The following is a 23,999-nucleotide window of genomic DNA, read 5'->3' as shown; positions in this document are numbered from 1 at the left end:
TACCCTGTCTCATTCTCGGTAAATATCCCATCTTCCTTCTTCAAACAGATAGAAAATATTGCCCGTCTTTGACTACAGCTTTGTAAAACCTCGTTGCTTCTGTGATCTATTCGATCCTTTCGCAGAATTCCCTGAAGCTGTTCCGTTTTGCTTTCATGATCGTGTTGCTATACGCAGTCAGTCCCCGGTTTGTTTTGCCCGGTTGAAGAGTTCTTCTCCAGACTTCGTGATGGGCGTTGTCATCGCCACCAAGGAGTAACGCCCTCTTCTCACATGACTTCATCAGTTTAATGACTTGTTCCGGAGAAACCCGGATGTCGTCTCCTGGGAAGTATCCCGATGCCATAGCTGCCTCTCGAGTTCTCCTTCCGGCTTCCAATGAGACTTGGATATCCACAAGATATATACATTTTAAATTACGTTTAGGAATTGTGCAAGCTCTTGGTTTTTCGGAAGAGGAGGTCCCAAATTACCTGCATGGTTCTTCCTTGCAGACCGCGAATCTGCCGACGGTACACCCAGGGCTCCTGAGCCAGCACTATTCCAATGTTCTCTTTGAAACTTGCGTTTGTAATTACCGCGGATGAAGCTTTCGCATGGTGGTGTTTTATTTGGGCTATTTTAGTGCTGGCCATTGGCTCCGTTATTATTTGAAGCTCTTCTCTATTGTGGGAGTATCGCCTGGCTCCTCCGACATAGCGTTTTACTGCGCGTCGCTGTCTAACCTGAGCCCTAGAAGTCTTGATCGTTCAGCTTCTTTTCACTGGGCAGCACGTCAACTTCCCTGGTTGATCCACTCCTTTCCGCCTTTGTTGGTAGGTGCATAAGCGTTGATGGTTGATCTCCCGCGTTCTCCATTTCTTCGGTTTAGCTGGTGAAGGCGTCCCCTAAATCCAAACGTATGTATGTATGTAAACGTGCGAATTTCTTGGAGTTCTGGCTACGTTACTTATTAGTATAACCCATATCGTATTGTTCGTATTAATCTTCTTTGGTATGCCACCCGAGAATGTCCAGCCCGTGACGCGGAACTCACGCTCAGATTGGAGGAAGCGAGCATTTTGGAGACGCCCGATATCAATCCAAATCCTAATGCGTCAGTCAAAGGTCTTTGCTAGTAAGTTTGCTCTTATCTCAGGCATGGATAACGTTTCTATAGAAAGGAAAAATTCGAAATCTGCATTTTGCTAGCCCACAGGTACCTGTACCTTTTAATGGCCTTTTAAGACAATCAGGAAACATTATGAATGATTTTTTAATCCGCGCCTCATAAGGCAGTCACTATCTTCGTCGGGTAAAGGCATAATAAATTGTTAAAAACTATTGTTAAGAATAACCCAGCTACATACACTCTGAGATCGATCTCTTCTTCCCATCGTTCGTCTTCTGCTATAAGGGAAAGATTGGCTTCGCATTGTATATATTCGCCATCTCATCTGCCAAGATGTCAATCGGCATCATTCCAGAGATGACGAATGCTGCATCATCTGAGACAGTCCTGAAGGCAGAGCATACCCTCAGGGCTGTCCTCCTGTAGACTGAACTCAGTTTGGTAGCATTCCCTGACATCCACAACGCCTCCCTCCAAACTGGGGTCGCATAGAGCATGATCGAGGTCACCACCCTGGCTATAAGCAACCTAGAGGTATGCCGTAGCCCTCCCACGTTCGTTCCCTGACATACGCTACGTCTCCCTCCAAACTGGGGTCGCATAGAGCATGATTGATGTCACCACTCTGGCTATAAGCAACCAGGGCCATACTAGCTGTGGATAGTTTATCACAAACATACTGCACGTGTTTCGTATTGCTGAGCTTCCTGTCTATCACCATCCCCAAGTATTTATTGGTGTGTTGGTGATATGATTCCCGATTCTAATACAGGCGTAATTTCTGTTCTGGCGCTTAGTGATGAAGACCGCTTCCGTTTTTTTCCTCCGCAAGTGTCAGACCAGAGGTCTCTAATCAACTTTTAATAGCACTGATTGCCTCGCTTGAGTATAACTCAGCATCTTCGAGATGCTTTGCGACAACAACCAGCGCTACGTCGTCAGCGAAACCCACCTCTGTAGCCTTCCTTAGAAGGGGAAGATTAAGTACACCGTTGTACATGATATTCGACAGTAATTGCCCCAATACGGAGCCCTGGGGGACACCCGCGGAAACAACGAACTCCTGGGGTCCGTCGTCAGTATCATACCAGAACCTCCTTTCAATTAAATAACTATCGACGATAGCGGCAACCTTCGCTAGGGATTTGCGTATTAGATTCCAATTGGCCGAATTGAATGCATTTTTCACGTCCAGGGTTATTAGCATGCAATATTTGCTGGTACTACCCTTTCCGTGGATTGCATCTTCGGCCAAGCCAGTAACCAATTTGATGGTATCAATGGTTGATCTGACTTCACGGAACCCATACTGCTGATCTGAAAGGCCGCCTTGGCTCTCAACAACCGGGTGTAATCTATTATAGATTACCCGCTCTAATATATAGGCCGGTATGAGGATGGTCCACCAGGAGGTTTACCAGGCTTAGGCAGAAGTACCAACTTCTGCCGCGTCCATGCCGCTGGAAATATCCCCTCGGACATGCACGATTCGAACAACTCAGCGAACATGTCCGGCCTGGATTTCACTGCAAGCTTACTCATTCAGAGGTGGTTGGAATGTGTCGGTGCTCTCCTCTTGCTGGGGGAATATCTCCTGGAAGATTTTCAGCAAGAGGGTAGGACACGTGATCTGATCGGTAGCCCTCTGAGCCGCTCTTCTGATTCGGTGGCACGCTGATCAAAGGCCGGTCAGTTCATCATTCCATCAGTAGTTTGGTCTACTGGGAAATAAGCATCTCTTAGGCATGGATGCGTCACATGCTTTGGTGATGTATTAAGCCAGATGGACGACTCTTTCCGTAGAGGCGCCTTCTTTATCTTTATTTATGATCTAACCATACCTCTATGAAGGTCTGCTCATCCAAAGTTTTTCCTGACCAATCTGAAATGTTTCTCGATCTCGGGAATGATGGATCTTTGCCCTGTGGCTGATCGCTGGCGGCGTAGCGTTTGTTGACGCACCACGACATACCACGTGGCAGCTCAGGGCTAACAAAGGTCAGGTCTACAACCGAAACTGACCCCCTGAAAAGTGTTCACAGCACCTTCGTTAGCCAACACTATGTCTCTCTGCGCAATAGCTTCTAATAAACTGCGCCCCCTGGCATTTGATTCTTTGCTACCCCACTCAAGGGCCCAAGCGTTGAAATCAGCAGCAATCACCTCTGGTCTTCGTCCCCTTGCGTCGAGAATAAGGTTATCAAGCATTTCCTCGAATTCAGACGGTGTCGCCTCGAATCTGTGATCCATATGCCACCGTGATGGTTTCTATACGGTTCACTTATGATGGCGATTTCCATCTCAGATTCGAACGTGGTCTGCTCAAGTAAATCCTGAGCGATCCTTTGAATTTGAATTTGAATAAACCTCATTTTCTCATTGCAGTGAGCGTCTTCCTAAATTCCGAACATTTACTATTTCCAGCAATATGCCGCTTATCCTGTCTCCCTTTCACCTCGCACAATAGAAAATTGGGGGTCCCTATTGCACTCCCTGGCAATATGGCCTTTCTCCCACACCTTCTACATCGATCGGATCGATCAATGCTGCTGGTGCATACTTCCGCGAAGTATCTAAACATGAGGCATTTAAAGCACCTCTTTAGTGAAGTTTGTTCTCTTAAACAACTTCTGCATTGCCTCCGCTGGTACACGTATTGTGGCGATTTGAGTACCGCCATAGGATCTGGTAACTCCTCACAGGAGATGCCTGGTTGTTATACGGCCATTCACACTATAGTGACTCTTCCCGAATAATTTGAAAAGTTGGAAGCCAGTGCCGCCCTTGTGATCCTTGAAATCGTTTTAATACGGGCGAATTTGCTCCATTGCGCAATGCTTAAATATTATTTTTCAAAGATATCTTTCCTTTCTACATTTTGTAGCTTTGACATTCATTCAAATTTGAAACGTATTTTTGTAGAACATCGGAGTCACTAGGGGCACCTAAACTAAATTGGCAGATACTTCCTCCCATTCTTAATAAAAAAGTTAGAACCGAATATCATATTTTAAATATCTGGGCGAATCCAGTAGAACACATTATCTAATCGCTTTAAGCTTTAAGCTTTAAGATTGTTTAATTGTCTTAATAAAATCTGCAATTTTTCCAAAGTCAAATTATAAAAAGTGCCTTTGGGTTTGCTTTATTTTTATTAAAATTTCCTAAACGCATAAATCAACTTCTTAAATCATCTGCTTTAAATATCTGTTGAAAAAAATTATTACTTTCTTCTGCAGTTCGCACAAAATTTTCCAGATCCTTCCGTGCAGAAAAAGTGGAAAACTTCCGAAGTTGGATAATTCGCTTTAATTTGGTTCCATTTAACTTGATGATGGGTCTCATCTGCGTTTTACTTTTTTAATTGACAAAATTTCTTCTCTAGAGAAATTCAATGTTGTCTGGAAACTTGAAACGATTTTTCCTTCTTTTTTCCAGCTTTTCCTTTGAATTCGACGAGAATCTTATTATCAACGACGATATTCGTCGAATTAAAGATGAAAATATTGTCATCTTATTTGAGCTTGTGGATACGGTGGTGACAAATTTCAAAACTCGATGGAAGATTAGTAAGTATTGATTGGTTTGCCTGTTTCTGAGTGATGTATTTTGATATTTTATTAAAGGCGCAGGATGTTGACCTCCCAAAGTCATTAATAATTTTTAGGAAAAATGTCGGCCTATTGGCAATTATGTGGGAGGAGTTGGTGTCTTTCAACTCTCGCTTCAAAATAATGTGAAAGCTATCTGTTGGCGGCAGGAAAAATTCCGTTACTATGCCCGTTCCTAGTACTTCCAATTACCGGGAGGTTGGATATAATTAGATACAATTCCATATTGGCATGTCATTTATCATTAGTAGATACATTATTGGCTTAGTTTTGGGGCCAGACTCAGCGCTCTCGATTTGATAGACCGGATTACTTGAAGAAAAATATTCAAATTATTTATGGGGAATATTTTACGATTTGAATTCCTACCGCCTGCGGAAACAACGTACTTTTTGAGTCTATAATCCGTGCCACACCAAAGCTTTCGTTATTATACGTAACCACCGAAAGTAGAAGTCAGATGGATGAAAACACGAATCGTCGCATGGCGTTTTCATATAAGGCTCCAATAGGCCAAATTGAATGCATTTCTGCTGCCCGGGGCCATTATCGTGCAACCCAGTAGCCAATTTGATGGGCACCAATGATTGATCTGGATTATCGAAATGCATACTGTTGATTTGAAATGCCTCTTTTGTTTCAAACAGTTGCGAGCCATCATCAATTGCAAATTACTCGCTGTAACATTTCCCACATACTGTCTAAGAGGCGTATGGGTCCATAGGATAGCTCACCTAGAAGTTTACGAACCTTAAGAAACAGTATCGAAGTAACAACTCAGAAAACATATCCTTACTGCTTCGCCAGATAGCCAGCTTTATGTCCTTGCAATCTTCCTTATATATGTCGTCTTCTTGCCCCTAATCATCTCTATCTTTCACGCTTTGGGCTACTTCTCAGGCTCAATTAAGTCGATGAAAGGGTAGCCAATTTGATTCAGCGTTTAGTAGGGTGGCCAGGCTTTTCCATTCTATTGACTCAGTGATGGTATTCATATTTTGGGGCAAGACCTACGTTGAGCCTCTTTGTCAGCTGGCTTTAACTGCAGCACGTCTCTTTTAAATGCCATAATCAAAACGGCCTTCCTATTCTACGGCGATCAGACATGGTTTTCGGTTATATTATAGCTCTCTCTCGCGCCAGCAGGATCACAGCAGCAGGATCACTCTCAAGACCAATCGACATCAACAACGGTCTACGACAAGGGGATGCCCTATCATGCGTCCTCTTTAACCTGGCCCTCGAGAAAGTGATCCGTGATGCTGATGTAAATGCAAGAGGTACGATCCTCTTTAAGTCCACCCAACTACTGGCCTATGCTGACGATATCGACATCATGGGAAGAACGGGCCAAGACGTACAAACTGCCTTCATCCAGATCGAGCAGGCGGCGCGAGATCTTGGGCTGCACATCAATGAAGCCAAGACAAAATATATGGTGGCAACGTCAGCACCGAAGACAAACCAACCAAAAACATCAAACCGCACTGGTCAAATAGGAAGAATAAAGATAGGAGAATATAACTTTGAGACCGTTGACAATTTCTCCTATCTAGGGTCGAAAATAACAACCGATAACAGCTACAAGGATGAAATCTGCGTGCGGTTATTGTCAGCCAACAGAACCTATTTCAGCTTACAAAAACTGTTCCGCTCGAAACGTCTCACCATAGGGTCAAAGCTCCTACTGTACAAGACTATGATATGATGCCAGTCCTCATGTATTCCTCGGAAACTTGGGTTCTTAGCAAGAAAAATTGCGAACTCTTGGCCGCGTTCGAGAGAAGAACCCTCCGAAGAATTTTCGGCCCCCTACATGAGGATGGACGATTCCGTAGTCTACACAATGACGAAATCTATGAGTGATACCAATACCGTCCGGTTGTGGATAAAATCCGACTCAATAGGTTACGGTGAGCGAGTCACTTAATCTGTATGGATGAGGATGATCCAGTCCGGAAAGTCGATAAGGGCAATATCTATGGTAGAAAAAGAAGACGAGGCAGATCCTGCCTGAGATGGAGCGATGTCGTAGGTCAGGACGCCAGACAGCTTTTAGGAATATCGAATTGGTGGACCTCGGCGCAAAACCGGGATGTCTGGAGTTCCTTATTAAGGAGGGCCTAGACCAGATACCGGTTGTTGCGCCGTTGATGATGATGAATCAACAAAGTGCCTTCAGCACCCTTTTTGACGTACGTGTTATGCACGCCCGTTGGCTATAAAAGCACGCGGCAAAGTTTAAGTTTTACGAAGTTAATTATAAGAAAAGACTACACGCTTTTAACTCCCTAGAAATTTAGTATTGTGAGAAATTGGCTGACTATTTCTCGTTAGTCGTATCCTTTTAGCCTATGAAGTTGTCGATCATTTTCTTTAGTAAGATCAGTTGCCATTTCTTCCTTTTAGTATGCGGGCTATTCACGCTACCTATTGGTGCCAGGCCCTCCTGCAACTTATTTGACCATTTTCACAAGCATAGCTACGAGAGCCCCAGCAGATTGAGATCGTCAAATATAATAGCATCGGGGCCTTCCACGAAACATTCGTGCGTTTTACAGATTGTTGAGGTCAAAGCATCGGCTTGACCGAGACAATTGCATGCAGGAATTGCTCATTTTTCAATCTGGGCAGATGTAGACGGTATTAGCGGACCTTGGTATCAGTAAGCACGTTTTCCTCACGAGGAAAAATTACTAAAGGTAGCGGTCAAGTCGACCAAGTTGGCCAAGTGTCATTTGATTTGACTGGTTTAGAGACATTCCTTTTGTTTCAAACAACTTTGAAACTCTTACATTTTAACCGCATGATCCAGAAGGCAATTTTTTCATTTTTTCTGGTCGATCGCCGTCTTCCTCCACCGCTTCTAGCAGTAAAAGAACGCAGACTCAATAATGTCCACTTCAGCAGACTGAAAAGTAAGTGACGTCAGCAACCTCATCAAAGTTTTGGTAACGTTGGCGCAATGAGAATATAATTATACCGGGATACGCTGCACTGACTATAGTTTGCTGACAAACCTCCAAAAGCCTAATTAGGACCATCAGACTCAAGTCTACACGGGGACTCACCTGAAGTGGTAATAGGCCACGAAGCTTTACCAGGGGTATGCTGGTACAATGGAAACCGGGATAGCCCCTGATAGCCCCCCTGCCTCATGTGCTTTCAGCTCAGTTATAGCGGTTGGCCTCTAAGTGGCAGGTTCATGGGGGTTGTGGTTACTTTCAAGTGAACCGAGAGCTTTGGTCCACAAACGTGATGTTGTTTTTCAAAACGTAAGCCGGGAGTACGGCAGTAATGACGCGAGACGGTTGGCATAAAAATCAGAAACATTTTTCAGTCCTGCATCAACTGGTCTATTTTGTTCTTGCTATTCAATGATGATTCCAATGGGGCGATTCTGCAAGTTTTGTTGCTTTTATGATATTTTTCTGCTTACAGAAAAAGGAGGTATATCTCCTCTTAGAATGTGAACGTCATTTTGCAAAGGGGTAACATCGATTTCATGATAGGAGTTTCCGAAAGAAAAAGTCCTGATTTCGATCCTCCTTCCATGGGTGACCCTTTGGTGAATATTATCTTGTTTGTTATGCATGTGGCTATTTGGCGGCATTTTTGTTTTTTATGGTTTGTAATGACAAATTTTAATTGGCGATGACCAAAACACCATCCTGAGTGGTCGGAGATGACCAAAAGGGTAGAGCTATCCCAAACACTTAGAAAGATGGCAAAATTGACCGTGAACGTCCGCCTGCAAATATTGAAGCACCATCGAAGTGCTCAGTAGGCACGTGAGAATGGGGACCAGCGGGCTGGGCGCCGACTCATTATCATGGAGCCCGTACGAAGCTGTTAGAACTCCAAAAATCGCCCAAGGAAGCTGAACTGACTGAGACCCTGCGACGCAATTTGCAGCCAGAAATTATGTGGGGAATTTCCTCATTTACGTAGCTACAATTAGTAAGCTACGCGGATGGGTAAAAATTAATTGAAAATAACCAAGACCGTAACCTGTCGGAAGTGGACGCGGCAGAAATTTCCTGCGAAATGACCAACAAGTATCTCCATGCCAATCGGGAAGCGGAGGTTAAAGCCATACAGCCTCATTGTTGCTGAAATTGCGTTGGGTTAGCACAGTGGTAAAATTGAATGGGGAGTTACGTCGCTTTTGCCATGGCTGTAGAACCCCTAACTGTGCCCCCGTTGGAGGACTCGATCCTCTGGGGAAGGAGGCCGCAGGACCCAATTGGCACCACAACCTTAAACACTTTGACTCCTGGACAGTCCCTAATGTTGAGGCTTTATTATGATTTACCCTAATGTGACCCCCCCCCCCCCTGAATTTTTGACGACCGATCCCCATGAAACAGGCACAATCACTGTCAGCGGCAATGATCTGCCCGGAACTGAGCGATTTAAATACCTCAGGTCAACGCTATCAGCCAATGGAGAGCTGCGTTATGAAATTGCTTCACGCATTAACGCAACCTGGATGAAATGGCGTTCCACAACTGGTGTCCTTTGTGATCGACGTATCAACGAACGTCTCAAATCTAAAATTTACCGCAATGTCGTTCGTCCAGTCGCTCTCTATGGTTCTGAGTGTTGGCCGACTATAAAAGACAATGAACGGCGTTTTGCGGTAATGGAGACGAAGATGCTACGTTGGACTAGTGGCGTGACACGTTTAGATCACATCCGAAATGAGGATATCCGCGATCGTTATGGGGTTGCATCGATCGTGGAAAAGTTGCCAGAGAGGCGTCTTCGATGGTATGGTCACGCAATTTGTGCAAACGAGAATTCACTTGCCAGGATTGGTCTGAACATCAAAGTCGATAGTAAACGACCAAAAGGCAGACCTAAGCAACGGTAGCTTGATACGCTGGATGGGGATTTGAAAGCCTCGAGATTGCACCCAGATCAGGCATTCGATAGAGCCAAATGGCGAAACCCATCACGACGAGCCGACCCCGCTTGAGAACGGGACAAAGGCTGAAGAAAAAGAAGAATATTTGTCATTACAAATGGCGCCCAACGTAGGGCTGCCAGTCTCGGGAATTTGAGGCTTTCTTCGAACAATTTGATCCGTGGGTCCGCACTGAGGCGTGCAAGCACTTGCCTGGAGCACTTCGATAATAATAATCGTTGGCGTAACAATCTATCTTGGATCTGGGCCTTGAAGTGTGTTATAGCACTTTATTCAAGACCGTAACGGTACACTAGGAGGCAATGTGGTCAGCATTGCGATTGATTTGACTCAGGTACTCATTCACAGCTGAGTCGACTGGTATCCGACGTCAAATCACGATACAAAATCCACTGTCACCAGTGAGATTTGAACCGCCAACTTCCGTACAACAGCCTTGTGCTCTTCGATGGAGCTTCAATATTTGCGGGCAGACCTTCACGGTTAATTTCGCTATATTTTTAGGTTTTTTTTGATAGGTCTCCCCTCTTGGTCGTCTCTAATCACTCAGGATGGTCTTTTAGCCATCGCCAATGTCATTACAAATTACGCCCAACGTGGGTCCTAAAATTTTCTAAGTCCCAATTATTTAAGCCAGTGGAGGATAGCCTATTCCGACTCACAACTTTGTTTTGATGTGTCGCATAGAGCCGCAATAGTTTCTCAGTGTTGTTTCCGGCTAGGCTCCACGGGCACTTGACTTCATCATTCAAGTTTCTCGCCTTTTTCCCCAGAAAGAAGTTTCCCTAAGCCCCAATTTTCCTTCCCACCTCACCTCTACTCTACAGAGTTTCCTGTCCTATCTTCTGTAGTATACCTCAAGAGCTGGTCGTTTCTTGTGTTTGCTTTTGGGACTTATTGTCTCGTAGATTATTGCCTTCCAGAAGTCTTTTTTATCGATGGATCTTTGTGGCTTTACACTGAAAGGTATTGCCCTCTATGCTTCTGTGGAGTGTCTTTCCCTACTACTACATTTTGTCATTGTAGATTAACATTTGCATTTTCAGTCTCAATAAATTGAGTATTGCGCAGCTGTCTCTCTCTAGATAATTATGTTGAACTTCCTAGGCTAAGGCTTCCTAGTCCGTTTCAGGGGCGTCGGCTGTAAATAACTTGCGATCACATATCATATGCGAACATTTGCTGATAGTTGCAACGGTCCACAAATGCTTCCACGAAGACTCCTTTGTACTACAGAACCAACACCATAGTTTGTTTAAGGATTTAATTAGTCCGAAGTCCGCGGTCACATGATGTTCTGTCGGACCAGAGGACTGTCATTTTTTTTGGTCTATGGACTGCTCATTTTGAGCAAAGCAGCCAGTTTTTCCAAAAAGTGGTTTCGTCCATGACGGAGACCTTTGACCAGGAGCTGCGCGGCCGAACGTGCTCAACATGTGTTTTGGTCTATATGAGGGGTCCCTGGGTCCAAAATTGGATGCGGACTCGGGATCACTCAAATCCTTGAATAAAGTTTATTTTGACAAGCTTAGGCGTAAAATAGGCCGCTTTCGTCCTGGATATAATTCTGTAAATGTAAATCTAATGTAAATCTATATCGATTTCGACCTAGCTGTGACAACATCTGATGAGTTTTCTCTCTTAGTAAGTCTTGTAATAGCAGACTAGTTACATTCGCGTATGTCCTTACGTAGCATTAATTACAGGAATTATATAAATAGGATATAGCCTTATTTAATAATGAATCAACATTAAAGAAAAACAGATTAGATAGATGCTAGCTTCTCCCCGAATGGGGCACGCTTGGACTTCCTAATCTGGTGCTAAAGAATGGTGTCGCCTTGGTAATTTACTACAATCAAAATATAATTATTTTCTTCCCTCAAAATCTTGCTATATTGTGTTAGTCCTCCGCGGCCATTAAAGCAAATTCCAATTTTTCTTCATTTTCTTCCTCAAGGAAACTCTGATGGCTGGCACTACATATGCTGGGGATTTTTCAAACTCAACTTATCCCACGACGGGCACATAAACAAACGACGAACTTTACAATTATACAAATATCGAAAATCAAAAAGGAGCGCCTCAATTCTCGAGCACTGGGCCGACAACAATCGTAAAAAGTACCCAGGAACCTTGGAAGTGGCTATTAAGGAAGTCAAATATCAACAAGAAGAAGTGGAGCTTTCTCGTCCCCACACCGCTCTCCAGAAAGACAAACATATTTCAGAAGTTTCAAAACAACAGCAGAAATCATCATTAGAATATGACGAGAAAAATTTCATAATTGCCAGCACAAGTAGCAACAGTGGAAACGTCGGCGCACTCAGGATCCACGCTGAAAAATTATTGCCACTAATTAAGTTCAGGAAGTTTTTTCGATGGCGGACAAAGTTCGTTTGTCCTACGCAAGAGATTATACGTAAACAATTGGCTAGAAAGTGCTCGGTGTGTCGTTTCAACGAGGACGGGGGTCTATTAGCGTACGCGGAGGAAGTGGGCGATGAAGCCGCGACAGCTGATATCATAATCGCTCAAGTCTCCAACCTGGTACAACAATACGTCTTAAAAGGACACACAGGGACTGTCCATTGTCTACGGTGGGTATCGTCTGTCTCGACCACCGGAAAGCAGCAAGTCGGTAAACAAGTCCTTTTGTCAGCTTCGGAGGACCACACCTGTATTTTATGGTACTTGGCAGCCGAAGGAAATTACTCCTTGGAGGTGAGTTTTTAAGGACTTTCTTTTATTGAACTCTAGTGTGTTGTTTGTAAAGGGGTGATCCCCCTGGTTGGCGGATAAGGATGTGTAACTCTGAAGCAGTGTAAATGATCTGAAGCCGGCTATAATGCACTTGCTTCCCCACGGATTTGAATGGCTGAAAAATTAATTTTTATCGAATTTACAGGTGCTTCCGCATGCTGGCCCCATATACAGCGCTGACTTTCTCCACACTTTCGAGGATTCCAACAAAAACGATGATAGTAGGGGTAGCATAACTATCGCAACGGGTGGCCGTAATGCTGTTCTCCACATTTGGCGAATTGATACAATCACTCGACCGGCTCCCAAGAAATCTGAAACATCTACGAAATTGGTGAGTTCCCATGACAATGTGCCATACAATGGAAACCAAGGGAAGATATCCCAGTAATTAGTGGAGTTTCACATATTGTGTTTCATCCTTTTGTAGCGTCGGGGGCAATGCCTACGCCGGTGTCGTCAGGTTCATCTTGAAGCGGAGATATCAAAACACGGCACCCACATTGTCGGCATAGCAGCTAGTCAGGAATTTCATAGAATATTTACCGGGGAGGTGAGCGGCGTTGTTTTGGAATGGAGCCGGGAAGCTGTACGGAACGAAGACGCAGACAATGTTTCCTGGATAAATTCAAGGTAAACAAGAATAAAGGAAACAAATAAATTTTCCAGATACTACGTTCGTAGATATGGCATACGGTTGACGTATTGGAGATGAGAATCAATGGGATTCCTCATATCTTTTGGTTTTCATAGCCTCCGGTCTGTTCAAAGGATAATTTGAAATTTTATTGCTTGTTATTGGTACTACCTAGACTCAGCCTTGGTCTTGGTTTTGTTTCATGGTTTATTATCGACTGAATCAATCTGCTTTGGTAAGCTATTTCCAATATTTATATGGATGTTGTCTTGGTTACATAAATTCGTCTCAAGGTCTAAGGACGAAGGTGAATGATATTTGCTGGGCTTAATGATGTTGAGTTTCTCAGGAAATTATTCCTATTTTGTGCAATGGAATTTCAGAGCGTCTCGATTTTTATCTCAATTTGGAAGTCTGGATAATAACCATGGATTTTTTACGGTCTATAGAGACACCTTACTGAAAGAGATAAATAAAGTATCTCTCTTGACAGGCCCTGCGTCAGGCCCGCTAAGAAAATGCATATAATTTCGTTAGAAACAAGACAATCGGATTGAGTCACAAGCCTCGGAAAAATGCTAGGGCATCCACCTCAGTCGACGCGGTGGAATGGGCCCCGGTCCTGACGAGGGGGGCAAGGGAACTTGACGTATGGACGGCGTCGGGACGTAAGTAAGTTAATCCGTACAAAACAAATACGTGTCTGCACGCTTAATATTGGCACCCTAACTGCAGAGACCGAGGAACTCGCAAGAGCCATTCGGAAAAGGCGCATTGATATCTACGCTCTGCAAGAAACCCGATGGTCTGGTGCCAAAAGCTGCGACATAGAACGCGAACGCGGAAAAAAACGGCTATAAGCTGCTCTATTATGATAGTCCCCACACTCAATATGGTGTTGGCATCTCAGAGGGTTTCCGTGGTGTCATTAAAGAAGTCGAAAGATTTGATGACAGACCGATGAAGCTTACCATTAAATCAGCTGATCGCACTATTCACTTCTTCACCACATACGCACTACAGACAGGTCGACCTGATGCCGAGAAAGATGGCTTCTGGTAACTTCTCGATGAAAACCCTGTAACGTGCCTGACTGACTATGACTATGTCATCGTTACCAGCGACTTTAATGGTCATGTGGGTGAAAAGCAGACGGTAACAGGTCCCATGGGGAAAGCGGTTTGGAGGGCGCAATGAGGGTGGTGAGCGTATAATCAATTTTGCTGACACCCATGACCTTGCACTTATGAATACATGGTTCGTCAAACGATTGTCTCATCTTTCTCCACTTTATAATAGGAACAGTAAAACGCTGTTCCCTATCAGATCATCGCACCTCGACATCGGCCCCCGATTACCAGTTTGCCAATTAAGCCGTCGATAAAACAGCGTGAGGAACGCAATTGCATTAAATGGTGGCGATTTGGTGAGAAGAAATGATTTTACTTACGGGATTACCGAGCATTACGAATGTGGAAGAATCATGGAAACAAATGAAAGACACGATCCACAAAGCGGTCTCTGCTACCCTCGAGGTCACCAAGCCAGGTAAGCAGTACATCAACCGAGATACTTGACATTGGAATGACGATGTTGAAATGAAGGTCCGTGAAAAGAAACGCCTCTACCACAAGTTTCTTGACGATAAAACGTTGGCCAATTTGAAAATTTATAAGAATCCCGGGAAGCAAAGAAAGCGATCGCTGTCACCCGAGCGGAACGTTATAAAAATCTATGCGATAAACTGGATATTCCGAATGAAGGAGAGTGATCTGTATCGACTTGTCGAAATACGAAACGAACGAACACAGGATATCGAACACTTCTGTTGCGTTAATGACAGAACAAAATAGATGGTGAGAATACTTCGAGCAGATTTCAACTGAATAATTTGCTCATCCTCCACTTCTATAACCATTGCCGACATTTGGAGCAATTCCACCTGTCAGCGCAACTTTTGGGGAGTGACGTCCCCACGTGCTCGAGGAGGGCGATCAGACCCTGGTCTGTAAAGGACTCATCTCAAGTGGCTCTGGCCACGAAGCCTCACCGAAGGTTATCTGGTACCATGGGAATCGGAACGGCCCGCTGAGAGCATATGGTCCGGGAGAATTCCTGGAGGATGTGCCCCAGGCCCGATTATTTGCGGTTGGCCTCCTTGTGGGAGTTTCATGATGGTAGTGGTTATGCCTACATGTGGACAGAGCTCCTCGGATCTCAAGCTTGGAGTTGCGCTGTCCAACTCGGGTACCGTACCCCTTAGTTGCGGCAGAGGTGTTAGACAGGTCTCGCATCCACTGGTATGAATGTTGAGCCCGCACTCAGTATAAACCAGTACCGCTGTGCCAGTTATAGCGGCGCTCTAATTACGGTCTCCAAATCAATCCGTTTCGGAAGAGGATCGTGGGATTATGCCTACACGGCACTCATGTTAAACCTCCTGGACTTTCATATCAGCGCAACTGAAGTTGAGGAAGCAATAAAACTAATGAAATCAGGGAAAGCAACAGGACCTGACGACATTGCATCTGAGCTCTGAAAAGCGAAGACCTAGGATCCAACACTGTGGCTCAGTGAACTCTTTAATCGGGTTATGTACGAAGGTAGACCACCATCTGATTTGCAAGAAAGTACCACAGTTCCAATATGGAGAAAGAAAAGTACTCCATCAGAATGTTCAAATTACCGTCCGATCCGGTTACTATCCCATACCATGAAGACACGTTCTGATTACATTCAAAATGAGAATATCCGCGATTGATATGGGGTTACATCGATCGTGGAAAAACTGCGAGGTAGGCGTTTTCGATGGTATGGTCACGTAATTCCCGCTAACAAGAATTCATTTGTCAAGATTGGTCTGAACATCGAAATTGATGGTCGATGGTCAAAGGCCAGCCGATGGTTTGGTACGCTGAATGGGGATTTGAAAGTCTCGGGTTGCATCCAGATCATGTATTTGATGGTGCCAAATGGCGAGACCGCTCACGACGAGCCGACCCCGGTTGTGAAAGGGACAAAGGCTGAAAAAAAGGAGGGTAGGGAACCCTTACTCCTAGGTAAGGACTCAGCTTTCTCATAGGGTATTCTCGGCAAACTGTGGTAGAAATTTCCGTTCGTTCCCTTTACTGAGTCACCATTTTTCACCCGTTGGACTATGGGAGTTCCACTCAAAGATTTTACAATATACAGCTAAAGTTTCACTTTTCCTTTTAACTGTTTTTCTTATTCATTCGTCAACAAAACTTTTTTTAGTAAATAAGGACTAAATAGTTAACTCAACTTAAGGTCCTGCATCTGGGGAGAAGTTGAGGTCGGATCGGAATGACCGTTTTGCGTGGCGATATGAAAGTACTATGTGCATGTGTGAAGACTTATGTGGAAAAATCATCATCATCTTGGCACTATAGCCGACGTCGAGCCCTGGCCATCTGGATCGTTGTCCTCCAATTATTTCAGTCAGGTGACCTCGTCCTCCAATCTTGGAAGCCCAGTAGTTGTTAGGCGTCTGCATATATATATTGCTCTCCTATCGTACTCTCGGTCTCTCTCGCAGTCTCGTTTCGTCGACACGACGTCTTTTTATAACCTTTTTAGGCATACACTCGTCGCTCATTTGCTGGACATGCCCTGCCCACTGAGGGCGTTGTAGTTTAACAAATTTCGAGACTTCTAATTCATCGTATAGTTCATACAACACATGGTTGTACTGGAAGAGCTATTCATTATGATCGCGAATTGTTCTGAAAGTTCGACGAAAGACTTTCCTCTCGAAAGTGTTTAGCAGTTGGGAGGCTTGGGTCAAGGTTCAGGTTTCGCATCCTTAATTTAGCTGGTATGCCAAGTTGCCACATTATCTCCCTTTTTGTGCACAAAACAGATGATGATCCTACACAGTCGTCTAGGATCTCCTGGTCCTCCTAGATTCACAACAGTAGTTGGTATATCGCATTTAGTAGACCCGTTCCACCAGATTTTAACAGCTTGGTTAGAATTTTGTCGGAATTCGGTGTGTTGTTTGATTTCAGTGACCGCACGGTGAAATTAATTTCTTCTGCTGTCGGGGGATGTGGGGATAGGGATAGGACGCCCCCACGTTTATTGATGCTGTCGGCATCGCTGATGATGTTTCCATCTTTGCCCTTGCAGATGTTAATCCTGGGTTGATAACCGTTGTTAATAGGGTTCGCTAGTCCATATGCTTGTCTGGTTGGTAACTGCTCGTCAAAATGTTCCCGTTTCTTACATCTGATTATTCTATTCGAAGCTTGCCGTAGCTCATCATATATTTCTTTTTTGACTCTGGTTGCACTTTGGATATATTGTCTGTAGGCTTCGTTTTCTGCATCGAGTGACATTCTGCATTCATTGTCAAACCAGTCAATTCGCGGTCGCCGAGATTTGTATCCCACGACCTTCTCTGTGACTTCCTCCCCAGCATCCGTGTGCATCTATCTTGCTGATGTCGTGTAGCATAGATGATAGTTTTTTCCTCCAGGGCGGCTGTATATGCCTGCGCCATAACATCGCCCACGAGTATATTAGCCGCGAAGATTTTGCTAGGGCTAATTCCCGATTGGTGCACTGAGGAGATTCTGTACCGATGTGTTGCCTTCACTAAGTGATGGTCTAAACTGCAGTTTGCTCTTCAATAGGATCGTACATCCAATACACTGGACGCCCAGCTTTTACCAATGAGTATGTTGCTAATTTGGCTGAGGTATATGCGTCTGGTGATTTGCGTGTGAATGCGCCAGTGCGGGAAGCATGTGGAGCTTACGACGAGATTTCTACTAATGGCGAAGTCAATTAATCGTTGAAGGTTTGATTGCATTCTTTACAGAGGCTATGCCCTCTAGTGATCCCCCGATGCCAGCCTTCAATTCCGAGTTTCGCATTAAAATCCCCCAACAATATTCTGAGATCGTTTGTTGAGAGTAAGTTAAAATTAGTGTCTCCAAGTGTGCAAAAAATTAATCTTCCACTGCATCTTCCTTGACTTCAGTCGGGGTGTGAATGTTGATGAGCCAGAGGTTAAAAAACGAGTCCTGATACGAATCGCACAGAACCTTTCGTTGATAAGTTTGTCGTGACGTGTGGCTAGACCTGTCTGCTCATTTTAAATACAACTTCAAACTCCTTGTAATACGATGGTTTGCCATTTTTGAAAATTGTGTGCGAATTCATATTTCGCTACCTATCCAATTTATTTCCTGGACTGCAATCGTGTCCAATTTGTAAATCTCGACCTATTTAAGAGAGGCCTTGTTTAAGGAGCGTATATTCCAGTGTCCGGAATAGTATCCGGTTATACATTTGCTGCATCGTTTATCCGTCCAAACCGAGATAAAAGCTCCAGGTTTCTTAGCATGGAGTAGTTTACATGGATGGGTTGTCGGCCCATCGCAAAAACCTATCCAGGGGTAACTACGGTGATAGCTATTTCAAGTGGTTCGAGACGTGCCAGAGTCCACATAAGTATGTTGCAGGTCTGGCTACGTAGTTCGTGACACCCTACTCACTTGAGGTGCTTAGGTGTAATTCAGCCATTCCGGCTACAGCTATCCCTCCCTCCTCCTTTCTCAACCATGGTTTCGGACAGACTACGATGGAGGAATCATCATCATCAAAGGTGCAACAACTGGTATCCGGTCTAGGTCTGCCTTAATAAGGAACTCCAGACATTCCGGTTTTGTGCCGGAGCCCACCAATTCGAAATCCCTAAAAGCTGTCTGGCGTCCTGACCTACGCCATCGCACCATCTCAGACAGGGTCTGCCTCGTCTTCTTTTTCTACCATAGATATTGTCCTTATAGACTTTTTGGGTGGGATAATCCTCGTCCATACGGATTAAGTGACCCGCCCACCGTAACCTATTCAGCAGGATTTTATCCACAACCTGACGGTCATGGTATCGCTCATAGATTTCGTCATTATGTAGACTACGGAATCGTCCATCCTCATGTAGGGGGTCAAAAATTCTTCGGAGGATTCTTCTCTCGAACGCGGCCAAGAGTTCGCAATTCTTCTTGCTAAGAACCCGTCTCCGATTAATATATAAGGACTGACGAAATCATTGTCTTGTACAGTAAGAGCTTGGTGAGACGTTTCGAGCGGAACAGTTTTTCTAAGCTGAAATATGCTCTGTTGGCTGACAACAACCGTGCTTGTGATTTTCGACCCTATCCTATCAACGGTCTCAAAGTTGTATTCTCTTATCTTTATTCTTCCCGTTTGACCAGTGCGGTTTGCGGCGGAAGGATGCTATGTCTTAATCATCAAAGCGTAAATAACCGGTCTATATGTTTTGACATTCATCAAGGCTGAGATGTGGTGGCGATTAACCAACGCATGGTCAATTTGGATGAAAATTGCGCTATCTGGAGAGGCCACGTTTGTTTGGGGACCGCTTTCCGTGCAAATCAGGTGCTTCCGATATCCATAGGGTAGATTATTTTGTCCACTTCAGTCTTTTACGTGCGTCCAACCTAAATGTCATGTACCTTTTAGCCGATGTGTGGGACAGTGTCGGAACCTGAAACACGAAATAGGATATCGCAACAAGTATGGACGTAGAGAACGCAAGGCTAAAATGGGAGAATGGCCGGCAAATGCCGACCCCCCGCGTTCTTTAAATAAAAAAATCTTGAGATCCGAATGCGCGGATGAGGGAGATTCACGAAAGATAAGGTCGCCAATCGATGTTTTGGCTGCCTCAGGCCTTTAGGAAACGCACCTTTTGAGGTGCTCACCTTCTTTGGTATTCCCAGACCATAAAAACGTAGTACGAAACGGAGACTCACTTTCGAGACCTAAAGTCTTAAGCACAACTCAACCGAAGGTCGGGACACTTTTTGACGTGTGAACGCATTTTCAGCGATACCTGGGAAGTCCATACCTTGACCTTACATTGTCAGTATTGTAATAACTCGAATTTCGTGGTTGGTTATCAGGAAAGGATGAGAAGTTCAACTTTGCATGGTGGGATAGGGAAATGAGGCTTAGGAACACTTGCCGGGAAAAGGCGTGTTATTCGAAGTTTGGAAAACTATCGCATCTCTTCGGACACACGAAAACAAAGTTGGAGGCTAGATTAGGCCAACTTCAGGTTCATTTGTTTAGAACCTTTAGAAGGTGTCTGCCCTGGAGTGGTCCCACGTTGGGCGCCATTTGCAATATCTTAATCGATTAGATGATAATCAGAAGACAATTGAGGTTGATTGAAGTCGATCACGAACATTCGATTGAGGATGGAGGTACGTAGCGTGAGATTTTCAATGATTGTCGCCAACACTACGTTTCCAGCCATTTTTCTGACTACAAATCACAAAGACCTGAGTGGCGTGGATTTTGTTTTCAACTTTTATTCTTTGTATAGAAAAGGGAAAGTTTGGGTGGGCAGCATTTGGTTGGCGAGCGGAGTCGTAGCTATGCGGTAGAGCTTTTCAAGCCGTGAATTCTCATCTCGTTGGCGGATTTCAAGCCAAAGATAGTAGATTTTTGCGATTCCGTTTTCGAGTTTGGTACTTTTTCCCCTTGCTGATAAGTATCTGGCTGTCTGCCGCACCTATTTTCTAAGATTGATAAGGGAATTTTGTCGAAAAGTGGAACTTGCGAATATCCTCGCATGCAGTGTATACAGTAACACGTTAAGTTCAAGTGGATCCCCATACAGGCAAAACAAGATGTATCAAATGGAATACATTAAGATAAATATTCTAACAGGGTAAATGCATAAACTCTACGAGATTGGTGCAAATTTGAGCAAAAGTACATTCAAATATTCTTACATAGGAAATACACAAAAACCTTTCATAGCTGAAGTGTCCACTTTCCGAAATTTAGACCTGTTTTAGACCTACCATGCCTCTGCTACATAACGATGAAATCTATGAGCGATACCATGACCGTCTGGTTGTGGATAAAATCCGGCTCAATAGGTTGCAGTGGTCGAGTCACTTAACCCGTATGGATGAGGTTGATCCGAACCGAAAAGTTAATAAGGGAAATATCTATGGTAGAAAAAAAAGACGAGGAGGACCCTGCCTGAGATGAAGCGATGGCGTAGGTCAGGACGCCAGACACCTTTTAGGGATATCGAATTGGTGGACCTCGGTGCAAAACCGGGATGTATTAAGGCAGGCCTAGACCGGATACCGGTTGTTGCGCCGTTGATGATGACGTCTCTGCTTTTGCCTTCTAATGTACGTGCGGACCTACACTTGAGTCTCTTGTCAACAATTTTTATCCTTGACTAGGCGTTGTTCTCTCATTGCGCTATTTTCCACAGCTGAAGAAAGTATAATTTGTTCTGGATCATCGTTTACCGTATCGTCTAGAATCCAGCTCAAAATTAGGATGGATTAGGTAGAAGTTTATCTCTTCAACATCTTTCTCGGCCTAGGTATTCACTACAGGGAGAAGTTGTCTCTCTCCGTCGCTTATTTATTGAAATATTCGGAACTACTGCCATTTTGGATTCTAAATTTTCTTTATGGCATGGCAATGTACTTTGGCTCAGCTTCAGTAGCTCTCCCTCCTTCCCAGAACTTCCGAGAAGCTTCCATCCTTTCCCCACTTTTGTACGCCAAGAAGCTCTAGGATGACCTTCCTGTCGGCAATCCTAAGATGGGAAGTTCCATTCTAGCCACCATGATAACGGCTATCTAGTCGGTACGCCGGTGAAGTTCTTCATCTTTGATTATCCAGAGTTCCCTGATGACATGGTAGAGTCACTTTAATGAGCGAGAACAAAGGTGAAGCACTCCACTCATCTCTTCTGCATATCATCGTTGGAAAGGAACCCACCGTTACCGTTCTTGACTAGATCATGGAAAGATTTGCGAACACCTGCAAGTTCTCTCTCGGTTTTGAAATCGTAATTATTTGTAGCAGCTTCTGCTTTCGTGATCTGCGCGATGGTAAATCTCCTTTCGCTGCATTCCAAAATTTCTCGGGTATCGGAGCTCGCCCGGGTTACGTTCGACACCACATACAATGATAATTAGAGTGCTAAGTCTCTTACGTGTATCGCCTTTCCTAGTCCGCAGTCAGCCAGCCTATGGAAGATGGAAGATGACACGGGAAGCACCCTGAAACAAGTATTTTGAGTTATGGCTCAATTTGCTCAGCGGGACTACTCTACCATCCGAACACCAAGATAGTTCTCCAATTATCGAACGACAATCGGGATTGAATTTTGTGGTCGTCCTTGTTGGTTTGCACATCCAGAAGACAACTCATAAATCTACTAGTGACCCCAAGGTTGTTATTCTGATGCCGGTCTGACAAAACTCGATTGATCCTGTGATCCAGTAATATGTTACTGCCAAAGAAGTAGAAGCCGCAAAAGTTTGCAAATCCTCACCTTTTTGTTACGGTCACCAAGACCATGTTTGCTCCTCTGCTGTCTCCTGACCGAAACTGGCTCCCAAGTAATGACGGCAGGTGTAGTTACCGTAAGCATTAATCTAACACTGAATTCACGGAGTGCAGTATCATAAAACCAGGACGAGAAGGGTTTTTTCTAAAATCCCACCGCCTTGCCTAACCTCAAAATCTCAAATGTAGGAACTCTCGCTCAAGTTGGAAAAGTGGCCATTCTGGGGTACTTGATACCCTTTTTAATGAGCTTGTGGACAATCCAAAACCAATATTCGTGTCCTTGTTCTATAGCTGAAAGTCCAACCAATATGTCGGTAGGGTCTCACTAATGAAAAGCAAATAGGAACTTGCAGATTGCCGGTTGACGAATTTCTATCTCTTCTTGTGGATGAAGGTGTTTAAGGTAAATATTAAGAAGGTCCGAAGCACTCGTTGAGACGTCTGGAGATTACACGAGCATTCGGACAACAATTATCCTTTCTTAGACGAGCATGGGGTTTCCTATGGTAGTATGTATGATTATATAAAAGCAACATCAAATCTTTCAGATTTGAAGGCGAGAAAGTGGACTCTGGATGTCCACTTTCTCGCCTTTTTTCAACTTGCATGTCTGAATGGAGTTTGTTCGGGAAAACCAACTGTCTATGATGAATGTTGATCAAAAGGGATTCATTCCTAAGAAACTTTAAGCAGAACGCGTCGTTGTTATTTTTCGTTTTTCAGGTGTCCTTTTTCCTACCATCTTTGGTACCATCCAGCGTGGCCATGTGTAGATGGATATGCATACGTGACAGTAGCTTCAGTTTAGGGTGCATTTAAATTGGCAATTTAATTTCGCCTGTTTGCAGAGGATTTATTTGCTATTTCAAAACATGTCCCTCATGCATATAACACGGATGAGGTGATAGAAATGTCATTGATGTAGTTTCAACTGGTAGCTTTTTGCATAATGAACAGATTCCCAGAATGAAGCAGAGAATAAATATTTGAGGGAAATTTTCAGGTAGATAAATTTTAGCGGTATTTACTCTCCATTTGATGGTAAATTTAGATGCGCAGCGATTCGATTGCCGTGGGATATGTTCGCCAACATCTATCCACAAAGCCTTCCATGGTTGCCGCCGCAACATTTTTCTCATTAATTCTAGATTACGCCATCCTTATTTTGTGTTGGCTGTTACTCCCTAGTATACGAATGCCACGCCATTGCCTGCGGTTACAATTTGTGTGATCGCAATAAAATTGTCCCAATAATGGTCGTAGCCGGACTGTGGTGAAGCTCATTTAAATGCAGCCTAAGCAACGGAGGAGTTGATGGCCCTTATTCTATTCTAATTGTTCTGAGATTGAACCAAAAATACTAAAGAAATTGATATTTAGTGCGGAAACATGAACGAAAATCTGAGAGCTTATTTCTTTGGCCAAAAATAGAAAACCCCATCCATGCTTCGAATACCGAAAATACTGTGGTAGTTTTCAAGATTCTTGTCCTGGAATAATTGCATGACCCCCGCAATTTATTAAATTGTATTTACGGAATTCATTAGGTTCTTCCTACTATTC

General features: G+C 44.0%; 1 protein-coding gene across 1 annotated transcript in view; it reads left to right on the top strand.

Annotated features, from left to right (window-relative positions):
* The window catches only part of LOC119648829 (jouberin-like), a 37,514-nt gene that overhangs the window by 5,348 nt on the left and 8,167 nt on the right, over positions 1–23,999 (top strand). Inside the window, exons 4-7 of the mRNA XM_038050690.1 lie at positions 4,550–4,680; positions 11,613–12,376; positions 12,561–12,749; positions 12,846–13,048. Of these exons, the coding sequence (XP_037906618.1) occupies positions 4,550–4,680; positions 11,613–12,376; positions 12,561–12,749; positions 12,846–13,048 (1,287 nt within the window). The remainder of the gene's footprint in view (positions 1–4,549; positions 4,681–11,612; positions 12,377–12,560; positions 12,750–12,845; positions 13,049–23,999) is intronic.

Source organism: Hermetia illucens, chromosome 2 (genome assembly GCF_905115235.1).
Source record: "Hermetia illucens chromosome 2, iHerIll2.2.curated.20191125, whole genome shotgun sequence".
NCBI classification, from domain to species: domain Eukaryota; kingdom Metazoa; phylum Arthropoda; class Insecta; order Diptera; family Stratiomyidae; genus Hermetia; species Hermetia illucens.
Note: the sequence above shows the minus strand (reverse complement) of the source record. Positions and strands in the feature narration are given on the sequence as shown.